Here is a 13883-nt window from a genome sequence, read left to right as displayed (position 1 = left end):
TTTTAATAAACATGGAACTTGGTAAAAGTAAATGAAGATTGGTTTGTGAAATGAAAGTCCCCCATTTAAACAAGTCTTAGATTTGTCAAAATTGTATTTATTGTTTTTTTTTTTGTCGTTAAAGGTTTTTTTAGGAAGAGCTGCCACTAAATTCATTCGGTAATAGTATGCAAAGTTATGTAGTAAAAAGGTTTGAGCGAAGGTTGCGCCTAAATGGCTTTAATGAAGTTTAATTTCGATTATTTTTCGGTTAAGATCTTTTCCTTTTTCGTTTTGCTTTCCAGAATGGCATATACATATGCAGATAAGCATGTGGGAGTCAAAACGCTAACATAGGTACGAAAATAATTATGTGTAATAAACTATTTAACATAGATCAGTAGGTACGTGGTTTCGCTTCTTTATAAAAATATCTCGAGTGCTTTTCGATGCTACCGGGATGCTATTCAACAGGTAATCAATAGTAACATTTTAACAAATAAATTAGCTTTGGGACACAGTGCACAAGTAGCTTGGGTGGGTGGGTGGTTTGGTATGACAAGTTCGCTTTACAAATTGTGGTTTACTCTTCTGCTGTCCATGCACAGTGGTCATCCACTGAGTGAGTCCTGCGACTGACTCCTTTCTGGTAAAATTTGAATCAAAAATTTTAAGTTTACAACCCGTACCAGTTCTGTTCGATTTATTTATGTTTTGTTTTGCGTTTTGCTTTATGCTTAGCTCGGTTCATCTTTTTTCGAATTGAAATCGCTTATGTTACGGCTATAGGTGTATTATCTATGCAAGTTTCGGTATATACGCTTGGATTCGCCAAGAACTTCTATGTACTCTGCTGATCTGCTGATGCTGATTTGCTGTCGGAAATACGTATTGTGAATGCAACTATTAGTATAAGGTATATAATTATCAGTTGATTTCCTAGAAAATTTCCAAGTTCAAATTTCACTCTCTCTCTCTCTCTCTCTCTTTCTCTCGCTCTCGCTTTTCGCGCGACGCATGCACACGTACAAATATATATAAATGTCTATATGTGTTGTATATATATATATATATATATGTATGTATATATATGTAGATGACTTACACAGGGAGGCACGTAATTTGAAACAGAAGCGCCCTTAACAATGGGGAAACAATCTAAAACTAATTAAAGCGTGTGTTTACATGTAGGGGTAACTAAATAGAATACTTCGTATGTACAGGCTGCAGACATATCCCTCATCTGCAGCAGGATCCGCTTTGATCTATGTTGCATACATGCATTCGGATAACAAAGGGTTGCCTGCCATCGTACGACGACCACGAGACTAGAGACTAGATCTTGGAGACACGCGCACAGGCTTACACAATTGGTTGTATAAAAATATATATATCAAGCTATACACTGTTTTGTATCACTAACGGGGCGAGGATCGGATCGGATCGGATCGGATCGGGATCGAGATCGAGATCGCGATCGAGATCCTCCTAAACGCAGGTCGAGGATGCATGCGACACGCTGGACGCCGCCGCCGCTGCAGCCGCTGCAGCTGCCGCCGCCGCCGCCGATGAGGATGCCGCCGTAGCGGCCTCCAGATTGAAGTCCTTGCTGCGGCAGCACATCTCGCAGATGCGCTTGGTGTCCGGATTGAGGAACGTGCAGAAGCTGCAGCTCCACTCGTTCGGGCTGGTCACAATCAGTTGCGGCGACACGGCCGGCGGTTGCTTGGGCACAGCTCCCGACCGCTGCCGCGATCCAGTTCCCCGATGGCCGTCCACCACGGCCGTCTTCAGTGCGGACTTGACCTTCTTCACGCCGGCACTGCTGCTGTTGGGCAGCGGACTAGGCGCCGGAGCCAGCACCGTCTTGGCCTCGCGTCGCGTCGTCGTTCCCGTCTTCTTCTCCAGCGTGCGTGCCTTCTCGCCGTTCGTTGGTTTCGCCGCCTCGCGTCGCTTTTCCGGCGGAGCAGCCACTGCGGCCCCATTCGTTATGGCCAGCGAGTCCAGGTCAAGGCTCTGCACGAGCAGGTCCTCGCGATCGCCCAAGTCCTTGGTGTAGCCGGTGCGTTCGAGGTTCTTGAACACATAGTTCCAGGACTCAAAGCTGCCCACGCCCTCCTGCACCTTGGGCATCATCAGGGGCGGCGAGGCGCTGTCCAGGGTCACAAAGCCATCCAGGCTGGCCGAGTCGTAGCTGTTGATGTCGGAAATGGTGGTGGGTATATCACGTTCGTTGCCGCACCTCTTCGCCGGAGCCGTTCGACTAGCCCGCTCCTTCAATTCCTTGTGCATCTTGCGATTATTGTCCATGGTGTTCTGTTCGAAACAGGGGTTGGTTTTAATAACAAATGCAACTAATAATAAGCAACCCAATATGAAACCCACCTGTTTGTCCGCCGATCGCGGATGCTTGTCAGTCGGATTGATGCCACCCGCCTCGGCCAACGCCCGCATGCGGCTGCTCTTGGGCACCGGACGCGCGTAGATGTACATGTCCTGGGCCGTCGACGGCGGCGGCAACGTGGTGGGCAACGTGGTGGGCAGATCGTAGCCTCCGTAGGTGGCATACATGGCGGCCGGATGCCCGCGCAGACTGGCGTACTGCGGCTCGTAGTCGTGCGTGCCGAAGTCGTGTTGGGTGAGTTGCGCCCGTTCGTCAAAGTCGATGAGATGGTGGTCCGGCGGATACGTGCTCTGGCGATGCTGCATGGCCGCCAAAGCGGCGGCAGCTGCCGAACTGCTCGGCTGCCGCCGGTGGTAGTCGCAACTGTGCGCTGGTCCCGTCTTCCCCAGCGTGGCGTACATATGGGACTGCTCCCCACCGCCGTAGACGTCGGCTGGTGGCGAGGCATACGGTGCATTCAGCTGGCTGGAGATATTGTACGGCAGCGGATAGCGATTTCCCGGCGCATTGTAGGCCCCCGCAACGGCCGCGTAGGAGGCACTGCTACCCAGACTCAGGCCATCCAGGCAGTCGTACGGCGCCTCGTAGAGGTGGGGCAGTTGACACTGCTGCTGCTGCTGGAACTGAAGCTGCTGGTCGAATGAGTGGCGGTGCGGCAGATGGGCATGCGGCTCCTGGTAGTGCTCCAAGCTGCGCGAGTGCGTCATCAGCGGACCGGGAAGATGCGGCGACGGCTGCTGCAGCGGTGGCGCCGGATACGGCGGCATATACTTGGCCACCTCGTTCAGGCCATTCGGATGCAGGGCACAACTGCCGGAGCTGCCGGGATGGTGGGCAAGGCTGGAGCCATGCAGGACACAGCCGGATGGCGCCACATTGCTGTACGTGTTCTCCTGCACCGGCGGCTGCTCCTTGCGCATCCGCTTCTCACTCAGGTGGCTGACCATCTCCTTGATGGTGCGCGTGGTGCCGGCGACGAGGCGCTCGCGATACTGCAGTATATCCTTCCAACTGCAGCTGTAGCCCGCTGCCGTCACCCCGGCATAGATGTGCTTCATGATCTGGCACTCCACATAGGCGGCCATGGCGTCGCGCGAAACATTCGTCACCTGATCGGGACAGATGGGCCCCTCCAGGACAAAGGTGTCCTCGGAGAGCCTGCGATAGCCCATGGCCAGGAAGAGCTGCTCGGCGTCCAGCAGGCGGGATTGGATGTCGTGCTGGAAGCAACCCGAATAGGTCTGCAAAAAGATAGTTTTCTGAGTAAGTCAGGCACGTAGATCATTTCGATTCGGCGGTAGCCACCTTGAGTGTGCGATATTCCTTGCGCCAGGGTTTCGTGAACAGGTTGTTGGCATACTGGCTGATCTTCTCGAAGGCCACGATGGCGTTCTGGGCCGAAAAGTCGGGCAGATCGCGCACGGATCGCCGCAGGACATGCCCTGTCTCCGGCAGGAAGAACTTGCGATCGTGCTGCACCACGCAGAGGAATTCCTTCAGGCAGCCTGCGAATCGGGAGTGATTAGCTCTGCCCAGACAACAGATTGGAGGGCACACTTACCCTCTAGCTTCTTGCGCTCCTCGAGCTTCTGTATGCTCTCCTCCGTTTCGAGGAAATTCCAGTGGCACCGGAGTATCTCCGCCCACAGTTCGGGGAGGAGGTCGCGCGGCACGAAATCTGACATGTCGGGCTAAGGACTCTCATTCAAGGCGCCTCCGGCTTCTGCGAAAACAAAACAGCAAGGTTACACCACTACGGCAAACATCTCGAGAGCCTTCAGCCTTCAGCCTTCAGCCTTGAGCCTTGAGCCCTTGCTATCCGTATTGATTTTCTACCAAGAGCATGAGCATGAGCATGAGCATGAGGATGCACTTGTCTGGCATGAATCACCAGAGCCACATCTCCTTTTTGCCCCGCCAGCATGACGCACGCAGCAATCGAAACTTGCACCAAATAAATAAATAGCTAAATAAATAACTGTGCTTCGCTAGCAACTATTCGAGTGGAGTAACAATAATAGCTGGCCAGATATGAGCAAACAATGGGCCCGTCATCGATAGTGGCACTCCCGAAGTGCTTATCAATTTCCTTCCAGCCAGAATAGAGTCTAACCAGTAACAGAAACAGTTGACAACAATAAGCCCACCGGAACGTTCACCTGTGATTAAGTTTACTTTACTAAGAACAATAATATGCAACAAATTGTTCCATAGCGGTGCGAAGCTGACTCATTCGGGGATTTCTTTTCAAGTTACATATATGAATAATACACCGAGCTACTTATATTAACTGCTCTTTTTTAATATTCATTGCCAAAAGAAAAGCTTAATTTAAATTTCCTTTTGAAAAATTATAATTTTATGCAGGGTTTAAATAACCAATGAATAAGTACATATGTATGTATCTAAAAGCTAAAAGCTTTTGGCATTATACTGTATTTTTATTAAGTCAAATATTTTAGAAAAAATAAAAAATATATGTAGGGCAATTTTAAAATATGTAAACTTCTTAAATTCATTTGACAATATACAAGCCATGGTGTACAATATTTTATATCGCCTTAAAGCTTATCTAATCTTCAAGATACATATTTTTTTTCACAATACATTTATACATTTAAACTTCTCTTTCTGAAACACTTGACATACAGTGGGCAAAAAAGGTTACGAACATTTTGTATAAAATTTCAACGCAAAGTGTACCTAAACTTCTTTTGCTCACTGTAGAATAACATTTGGGATGAATTCTTGGAACAGACAAATTCACAAGAATTCGTGGTAAATCTTAAAAAAAAAATCCCACTTTTTAGCAAAACAATTTATAAAATGCAACAAGCTTTTTTATATACATACATGCATACATACAAAAAAAGTTTACGAACATTTTATATGAAATTTTAATTCGATTTACAGAATTCGAATTATGGCAGTTCGAATTAAGACAAAATGTGATGAAATGTCGACGCTAATCGCTTCTAATTGACAGTTTTGATAATTTCACTATTTTTAAATAAAAATGTGTATGTGCATAGATCTACGAAATGTACCTTTAAGATTGTATTTTATCATTTAGTCACAAGTGCTTCAAAAGCCAAGGATTGATAAAGTCAAAATAGGCCCTGATCTACCATTTGTCGTAATTATCAAAAATAAATACTGGCTAAACTCTAATGAGGAAAGAAAGCTATAGCTTCTGCTAGCTTAAAATTACATATACATATGTGTTAATTGTATGATAGATATTTAAACTCGCACCAAATACTACATGTTTAGCCTTAATTAGCAGCTTATCTGGGATGTGAATACGGTTAACTTTTGATTGCCCTTAGAATAAAGTATTACCTACTCTCTGTAGCCCCAAAGAAAGCCCACAAATGCAGAATTGCAACGCCAGAAGCCTCACAATGACATCGATTGGGCTTTATCGCTCCGCATTTAAAACTTTAGCAAAGAGAGCCAAGCCACTTGATATCGGCTATCGTGTGAGCCAAAGATCGTGCGTTGGCCTTTAGCTTGCGATATACTTGTATGTTTACAGTCAGTGGGGAGAAATGGAGAACTTGGGCAACTTGGGGAAAAGAGAGCTACGTTGAATAACCTTGGGCAGTGACTCACTTGGCGGTTGGCGCTCCAATCAGAATGCGAATGAGACGAAAAGCGAGCGTGAAAAAAACAAGTGTAATTGCAACTGAGTAAATAGCGAAAAGGAAGCAAAGAGAATCGAATAAATCAGGGTGTGAATGGGCGAGAAAGGGGAACAGAATGCGAATTCAGCAAAAGTGTTGTGAGATAAGAGTTAGTTCTTAATAAAATATACAAAAGAAAACAAGTTGCTCTTATATTAATCTAAATCGCACACAAAAGTTGACTTTCCGGTTATGTTATCGTCTGTATAAGCTAAGATTTGTATTAAAGGCCGAAACTGTTACTGCTTTATAATTTAATTTCACTTATGTAAATGCAATGTTCTTGATTTAATTTAAACGATTGATTAACTGACAAGAGTCTGAAAAGTAGCTAAGGCTAAAATTCGTAAAGTTGAAAGAACACTAGGATATCTTTAGAATACCTTTAAAGTCAGAACAATCAAAGGCTTATATTTATATTTTGCTAGAAACTAAAACGCAAAGCTAGTTTCAAATAAAATAAAGAACACGTACATATGTACTCTTGCAATATTTATGGATGTCTATTTAAATGGTAACGCTTGAACTTCCTAAAAGACAGAACAATGATGTAGCGTTGTTCCCCTAAAAATTCAAACCTACTCCGAATAAATTGAGCATACATGCATTTGATAAGCAGCCCCAGGAAATGCATTTCATTTAACATTCTCAAGCAATTTGTTCCTTTAGAAAAAGCAGGGGGAAAAGGAAAAGCGGGGCCAAAGAAAGTACTCGCTTTCATGGGGAAAACTTAATTTAAGTGACCAAATGAAGGAAGATGATTACAAGGCGAATTAAAATCAATAGCCTGCATGCAAGGTAAAGTAATACGACTCTGGCCAACAAAACTGAACAGAGTAAAAATGTGGTCAGAAGATGTGTTTATTTATTTACATTAAGTAACTGAGAGCGATGCACAAACATGTTCGCACTCACGTTATAATAATTTGATGGGTTTTTCGACTGGCTGGATGACGGGTAATTGAATTTTCAATATTTATTGCCGCTCCTGTCAGACGATTCCGCAGAGTGGACTCATAAATGCCTGCAGCCGAGTGTAAATGCCTTTGGATTGGGCCGAGAATGTGTGCTGACATTACAATGGACGCAATATGGCAATATGGCAGGGATTTGAGGCGTTTATTGATTTAGGCAGGAGTCCAAAGTTTGCACTGAGGCTCTGCTCTGCTCAGCTCTGCTTTGCTTTGCTCTGCTCTGAAAGTATCGATTGGCCAAGAGGACAGGATAAACCATCCATGCAACAGTTTCAGCTGGCCGAGTCATCTGCCCTGGCCAGCGATACGCTATATATACTGGCCATTATGGGCGATTATACTATATACATATGTATGTGTCTGCCTACCGGCAACCGATGGCAGGGTGCTCCCATTCTTATTTTCAGCAAGGCGGCACTAAATTTAGCAAATAAAAGCTCACCCGGCTCTTTGGCAGGCAGAAGGCAAGCAAAAATTTTAATTTGGGGTTTCGAAGTGAAAATACCCATCACATGGTATAATGAACCAGAAACGTATCCCCCCAGAAGGTGTATTTAAAAAGGTCTATAAAATGTTGAATCGAGAGGAATTCTACACTTGTTGAAGTAGAATGGTCTGATGGCCTAAAATTAGTAAGAAAAACAGGCTGCTTAGCCTTCCTTCCTATACTTTTAATATTATCATGTTTAATAGTCTTCATTTTTTATCCATTTATTGTTATTTTATTTATATACTTGTATATACATAATATATACATATGTTATATATAATTTTCTTTTAAATTTAAATGAAATCTTTCTTTCTGTGCTTTCTTTAAATTAGCCTTGTTGTTCACTGGTTCACTTGTAACTTTGTTCACTTGCTTAATTGTTTATTTGCTCACTTCTTTATAGAATAACCGAGCAAAGTGGTTTATGTAGTGAACCTTTTTGGCTCACTCACTCACAAAGCAACGCACTGATACCCTGTAATCCAAAACCAGGAAGTATCCGCTTTAAACTTACGCAAATTCCCAGTTGTCTGCTGGTTGCTCGAACTCTCATTTTTGCATTTTCCTCCGGAAAAGTCCGCGTGCTGGAAAAGTCAACACAAGTTCACCTCTCCAAATTTGTGCGTGGGTGTGGGTGGCTTGTGGGCGGGGTGTTGGGGTTGGCGATTTGGTGGCTTGTGGGCGGGGGAGCGTGGGTGGTTTTATTTTTAGCCCTCCGACGGAAACGGGCAGCGAGATAAGTCGGATTCTGCTTCCGCGATGTTGTTGTTTTTGATGCTATTATTACTAACAAATATTACGCTATTCCGTGAGCTCTGCTTCTTGCTTGTTTGCGTTGACAAATCTTGCTGCGCTTTCACAATCAAATACAAAATCAAATCAAAACTCGTTTTTCCGCTCGTTTTTCGTTACTCGCACTTTCGCACGGGCATCGGATGTGCCCGCAGTTAATTGGAAAGTCTTTGTTTTTTCACACGCGTTTATCACAATGGTAAATAAAACAGAAATTAAATCAGTTAAATCAGCTCGGAGAACTTTTGATAGTGGTGGAGAAACATCGATGTCAACATCGATTTCATCGATGTTTTCAAAACATCGGACTTATCGATGTTTGGCGGGGCGAAATCGATGGTTTCACATCTCTACTCTGCCGCAGCGCTGTCCAATAACATAGGAATGTTAAGAAAACAACAATTCAACATTGCCGCTACAAAATCGATTTTGAATTTCGAACTTTGAACAAAACTGCGGGCAAGAAATTTTTGTACATTTAAAGCACGAAAATATATAATTAAGTGTTCTGTGGTGGTTGTGGATAAATTTCTAGTAAATGGCGACAAAAAACGTTTTCGAAAAATACCATGCCATACCAATACATACATGATACTTTCCCTTATAACATACATTTATAAAAATATGATTGAATGATATATTTTTTATTGTGAAGCTTTTAAAAGATTAAAGATTAGTGCGACTGTAACAATTATATTTTTTATTATCATATACAAATTTAATATTAGTAAATATTTTTATCAAAATTTAAATAACACTTGAACAAATCACTGGATGTGCGCCACGATACTAAAAAGTAAATTAGTACCAATACTAAATATACCAACATAGGTAGGTATATTTATTTTAGTATATTTTTATTTAACGTGTCCTTTTATGGCGGTTCAGATGCGGTCACACCGAACACGAGTTTATAAGAAATGGAAATTGATTTGGGATTCGCGGAAAAAAGCGACGACGCCGCTTGGCTGAGTAACCGATACTTTCCCAGCAAGCTGGGTGGGCAGCCCGCCTGGCTGGAACTGGAGCATCTGCCGGCCACATCGCAGCTGCAGTGCAGCAAGTGCCAGGCACCCAAATCCTTCCTGGCCCAACTCTACGCTCCCTTCGAGGATGAGTTTAACTTTCACCGCTCGATCTATGTGTTCCTCTGCAGGAATCCCGACTGCCAGGTGGCCCAGAGTGCAGAGTAATTCTGTCCAGCTCTTGTGATTGATTAGGCCCTCTTAATTTATACCCTCTTTTTCAGTAATTTCACAGTGCTGAGGTCGCAGTTGCCGCAGAAAAACAAGTTCTTTTCGGAGGAGGAGCCGAGCGACGTGGGAGATCCTTTGGTAGGAACAGCAGTTACATTGTCAAAGCTTCAACTAACCTCAATCCCTGCTTTTCAGCCTGCCATCGCCTGCCTGAAGAAACTGTGTGCCGCCTGCGGTTGCCACGCTCCACACGCCTGCAGCAAATGCAAGGCCATCCACTACTGCTCCGCGGAGCACCAGCGGATGCACTGGCCACAGCACAAGCCACACTGCGGAGCATCGGTTGGCTCTACTCCCACACCTCTAAGCCAAATCGTTTTCCCGGAATTCGAGATTGTCATGGACAGCAATCCCATGGAATCTGGTGAGGATGACAAAGACGATGAGACTCGCTTGGCCGAGTTCCACGAACTGGAGGCCAGTGGACAGACGGGCGATCTGAGCAACGTCTCCGAGGCTGAGATGGACAAATACTTTGGAAACACGGCAAGCGCCGACGACAAGACCTTCGGTCAGTTCAAAAAGCAAACGGCAGCGGAGCCCGATCAGATTGTGCGCTACAAGCGCGGTGGCCAGCCCCTGTGGATCGCCAACACCGCCCAGACGGTGGAGGATCAGCTGAAGGAGCTGCCCAATTGCGGCCATTGCGGAGGAGCCCGCCAGTTTGAGTTCCAGATCATGCCGCAAACGCTGACGCTGCTCGAAGACGACAGCCTCGACTGGGGCGTTCTGGCGGTCTACACCTGCGCCAAGAGCTGTCCCATCGAGGGCTACGCGGAGGAGGTGCTCATCAAGCAGGACATTGTGGCGGAGGTGGAGCAGAGTTGACATTAAAATGCATACACATCAATTTTATTCTTGTCAATTACGGAACACACGAACACGCAAGCGTCTCTACTTCAGCTTGATGATGGGGAAGTAGCTGTGCTTGGAGAAGTCAAACTCGGGCTGGCGCTTCACTTCCTTCTGGTGGCCGCGGGCCAGCACATTCATCACCACAAAGTTGGTCCGCGCTATTTGCAGCAGATCCAGCATCTGAAAGAAAGGCACTTTAGTAGCTAATCATTACATCATGTGCTTAGTTAAGCCACCTCCTGGTCGGGATTCTGAATACTTTCGAGGACATTGCGTGCCTGGTCAAAGTGCTTGGCCGCATGGGTGTAGAGATCCTCGACGCTGTATCGCATCGTGTGCTCCCGGATGTTCTTGAACTCCGCGTACGAGACGGGCGGCGGACTAGTGAGCGTGGCGAAGGGCAGGAAGCGACGATTGTAGCGGATCTCCTCGTTGTCGAACTGGGAGAGCGGCAGGCGCACGCGGCCGTCTTTGGTGAGGGCGCCCATGGCCTTGTACATGCCGCCGCAGAGGCTGAGCAGGGCGTGGTAGAAGACGATCTCGGCGCGGTAGGGTCGCTGCTGCTTCTTGTTCTTCTTTGGCTTGGCCGCCTTGCGGCTCTTGGCCGCTCCACCACCACCACCACCGCCGCCGCCGGCGCTGGACTGGATTTTGCTCTGGTGCTCGGCGTACTCCTCCTGGGCCAGCAGGATGTTCTCCGTGCGTGTCAGGGCGGAGACCAGGAAGCCGATGAGGAACTCGTACGGATACCAGTAGATGTAAAGGAACTCGTGCACGGCATACAGCTCCAGCTCGAAGCCCGACATCAGGAAGATCAGCATGGCACGGAAGCAATTGTACAGCACCCACGTGGAGAAGTGGGTGCTGTGCTTCAGGGCGGTGGCCCACGGTTCGTTGCCCTCCATGGCCCGCTCGGCGGCCAGTTGGTTCATCAGCGAGTCCAGCCGCGCCGCATCCACCTGGATGGTGTCGAAGTTCTCAATTAGGCGCGCCAGCTTGTCGCGTTGACGGGCGCGATTGAAGCCGCAGATGCGGATGAACTGGGTGAAGGTGTTCATGTTGATGCAGTAGCGGAAGAAGTTCTCCAGGTGCTGCTGCACCTTGGGATCGGCGGCCACCGGATGCTTGGCATTCAGCACGGGTGGCGAGTTGAAGACCTGCACCGAGTAGCGAAGGAATTGCTTCATGGGCAGCTTTCCGTGTGCCATGCGCATGTTGGCGCTGAACAGGCTCTGCAGCACGCTTCTGGACAGGATGCACTGGCCCGACTTCTTGCTGTACTCGATGAAAAAGTTCTACGAAAGGGAATCGTTTATTAAAAGCTTTCTATTGTTGTGCCAGATAAGACCTACCAGCGCCGAATAGTAATCCTTGTGCTTGGAGACTTTGCAGGCGTACTTGAAGCGCGAAATCATCTCCTCCAGGAACTGATAGCTGGCCGGACGATCCCTGATCTTGATGCTGCGCGGAAAGGCAGGCGGTTGGCTGCGGTCGTGGATGCGTGGCGAAAAGCCCATGGGATTGGGTGCTTCAGCTGTTAATTCGGTGGAATACTGTTAGATAAAGTTATAGAAGCTTGTTATGGAGGAGCAAAACTTACAGCCCTTCTCGGGTTGGGTGCCACGATCCAGGGTGTTCCTTATGCCCGGCAGCATTTCCGAGGCCACGAGCAGGATTTTGTAGATGTCCACCTTGTCGTCGACGGTGTCGTTGCTGGCCATCTGCTCCACGTGATAGATGACCTGGAAGAGGTGGCGCATGAAGCGCAGCCGGTGCACCACGGCCATCCAGTCCTCGGTGGCCGTCGTGAGGTTCTTGCACTTGCGCACCAGCTGGTCCTCCACCTCCTTGAGCGAACTGTAGACGGCGGCTGGCTGGGCCTTCTCCGCGGCCAGCAGGGCCGAGTTGCCGTACAACTGGAAGTCCTCCTCCTCGTTGACGGCGGCCACGGCAATGATGTTCTTGATGACCACAATGAGATTGCGGACGGCCGTGCAGAAGACGCGCAGCGCTTTATCCTTGATCTGCGACGGAGCGTGCAGGTAGAGGCAGGTGAAGAGCACCTGGTCCATGGAGTTGCCCTCCAGCCAGGACACCAGGCAGGAGAACAGGGCATCAAAGATGCCGATCAGTTCGGAGGGCGTGAGATCGTCCAGTTTGATGGCGCCGGTCTGTAATGAATCCATGGATTAGACTTAGATGCGATGGTGTTTTATAGATGGGAATCTCACTGCAATGGCTGCCTCGAAGGAGGGCGGCGGCAGATCCTGCTTGTCGAAGCCCATGCCCACGTCCATCTTGGGGTCCATGATCTCTATGGCCGACATGGCCTCGAACAGGCCGAAGAGCATGTCCTGGGCCAGTTCACCGGGCTGCAGCTCCGCGCAGGCGTCGTGGAACTCCCGGGTGACGTCCACCCAGCCGTGCATCGGGTACTGGGTGATGTCCTCGGCGGCACTGCCGCTCCTCATGGTGCGCTGCACCTCCGGGTCGAGAAATCCGCACTCGCTGGCGCTCCACTCGTCCTGCTCCGAGCTGCTGGCCCTGGCAGCAGCTGCCGCCGCTGCTGCAGTGGCCGCCTGGAAATCCGGAGGCTCCGCAACGCTACTGGGGGATTCAAATATACATATGTATTTACTCCATAGATACATTTGCCGGTGCCGCATGCCTCACCTTCCGTTCATATTGCCCGCTTGTTTCCTGCCCAGCCAAGTCCGATCTCTATAGCTACTATATATCTGTACTCTACAGGTCTTTAACCTGTGGCTCGACTCGCCACAAATATTCTTTTATTTATAAAAGTTATACCCTTTTATGAATAAACATATGTAACTTTTAGTGTGACCAAATGTCAAACGTAAAGGCATGCCTTGGCGTACCAAACATACAGCTGTATACCAAATATATGTCTCCATTTGGTTAATTAACTTTTTAAGTTTTTTTAAGGCTTAGAAAAGTAATTCGATGGTAAAACCTCAGATTTATATTATCAACAGTAATAAAGAAAAAATAAAGTTTAAATGATTTTGGTATTTTTCTTTTCGCGCCAAGTCTTAAAGTATTTTGCAGCACTATACTGTTATTTTAAACAGCGCAAAGACGTTACAATTATAGAATTTAAAGAAAGATCAAAGAAATCTTCCACAGCAAATAACTTTATAGATAATACCGCTAATACATAGTACACATTTCATTAAAAAAGAAGATTCCATTTTTATAACAGGGCTAGAAAGCTGGGGTCTTTTATTTGCGCGGCACATCGTAAAGCAGCTTGCAGCCCTGGCTAATTTAAAAGTGCACTGTTATCATTAACAGCACAGAGACGTTATACATTTTTTAAAGTTCAAATGCTGAGTCAGGTGAAAATGGAAATAAACAGGAAAACTGAATAACCCACGCAGTTCATTGGACTGGCGGTTGGCTCATTAACTAAACCAAGTGACTGAG

At 47.0% G+C, this 13883-nt stretch overlaps 3 protein-coding genes across 4 annotated transcripts; 1 reads left to right on the top strand and 2 right to left on the bottom strand.

Annotated features, from left to right (window-relative positions):
• Positions 1-81: 81 nt before the first annotated feature.
• Positions 82-8587, bottom strand: LOC108144470 (protein tamozhennic). The gene is made up of 5 exons (XM_017269378.2): positions 8048-8587; positions 3945-4106; positions 3689-3888; positions 2365-3624; positions 82-2295 (listed from the first exon to the last, which is right to left on the bottom strand). Exons 2-5 carry the CDS (start codon positions 4066-4068, stop codon positions 1468-1470), a joined length of 2412 nt encoding a protein of 803 aa, XP_017124867.1. The 5' UTR covers positions 4069-4106; positions 8048-8587; the 3' UTR covers positions 82-1467.
• Positions 8588-9213: 626 nt separating this feature from the next.
• On the top strand, positions 9214-10431 carry LOC108144472 (programmed cell death protein 2). The gene is made up of 3 exons (XM_017269383.1): positions 9214-9514; positions 9575-9659; positions 9717-10431. Exons 1-3 carry the CDS (start codon positions 9246-9248, stop codon positions 10407-10409), a joined length of 1047 nt encoding a protein of 348 aa, XP_017124872.1. The 5' UTR covers positions 9214-9245; the 3' UTR covers positions 10410-10431.
• LOC108144471 (N-alpha-acetyltransferase 35, NatC auxiliary subunit homolog) lies at positions 10418-13287 on the bottom strand. Of its 2 annotated transcripts, none has more exons than XM_017269381.2 (6): positions 13110-13287; positions 12668-13043; positions 12037-12607; positions 11789-11970; positions 10673-11731; positions 10418-10616 (listed from the first exon to the last, which is right to left on the bottom strand). In XM_017269381.2, the coding sequence occupies exons 1-6, from the start codon at positions 13118-13120 to the stop codon at positions 10476-10478; spliced, it is 2340 nt and encodes a 779-aa protein (XP_017124870.1). In that variant the 5' UTR covers positions 13121-13287; the 3' UTR covers positions 10418-10475. The 2 variants fall into 2 exon arrangements, with proteins under 2 accessions (XP_017124870.1, XP_017124871.1); XM_017269382.2 differs by having other exon boundaries at positions 12668-13040.
• Positions 13288-13883: the final 596 nt, after the last annotated feature.

Source organism: Drosophila elegans, unplaced genomic scaffold (genome assembly GCF_018152505.1).
Source record: "Drosophila elegans isolate 14027-0461.03 unplaced genomic scaffold, ASM1815250v1 contig_183, whole genome shotgun sequence".
Taxonomy (NCBI): domain Eukaryota; kingdom Metazoa; phylum Arthropoda; class Insecta; order Diptera; family Drosophilidae; genus Drosophila; species Drosophila elegans.
Note: the sequence above shows the minus strand (reverse complement) of the source record. Positions and strands in the feature narration are given on the sequence as shown.

Coding starts and splice junctions, on each gene's coding strand:
- LOC108144470 (XM_017269378.2), bottom strand. CDS start 4,068: ATGTCAGATTTCGTGCCGCGCGACCTCCTCCCCGAACTGTGGGCGGAG. Junction 3,889..3,944: donor GGAGCGCAAGAAGCTAGAGG/GTAAGTGTGCCC, acceptor CCCGATTCGCAG/GCTGCCTGAAGGAATTCCTC. Junction 2,296..2,364: donor CGCGATCGGCGGACAAACAG/GTGGGTTTCATA, acceptor TGTTTCGAACAG/AACACCATGGACAATAATCG.
- LOC108144472 (XM_017269383.1), top strand. CDS start 9,246: ATGGAAATTGATTTGGGATTCGCGGAAAAAAGCGACGACGCCGCTTGG. Junction 9,515..9,574: donor CAGGTGGCCCAGAGTGCAGA/GTAATTCTGTCC, acceptor CCTCTTTTTCAG/TAATTTCACAGTGCTGAGGT. Junction 9,660..9,716: donor GCGACGTGGGAGATCCTTTG/GTAGGAACAGCA, acceptor CCTGCTTTTCAG/CCTGCCATCGCCTGCCTGAA.
- LOC108144471 (XM_017269381.2), bottom strand. Junction 11,971..12,036: donor CACCCAACCCGAGAAGGGCT/GTAAGTTTTGCT, acceptor CCGAATTAACAG/CTGAAGCACCCAATCCCATG. Junction 11,732..11,788: donor AGGATTACTATTCGGCGCTG/GTAGGTCTTATC, acceptor TCCCTTTCGTAG/AACTTTTTCATCGAGTACAG.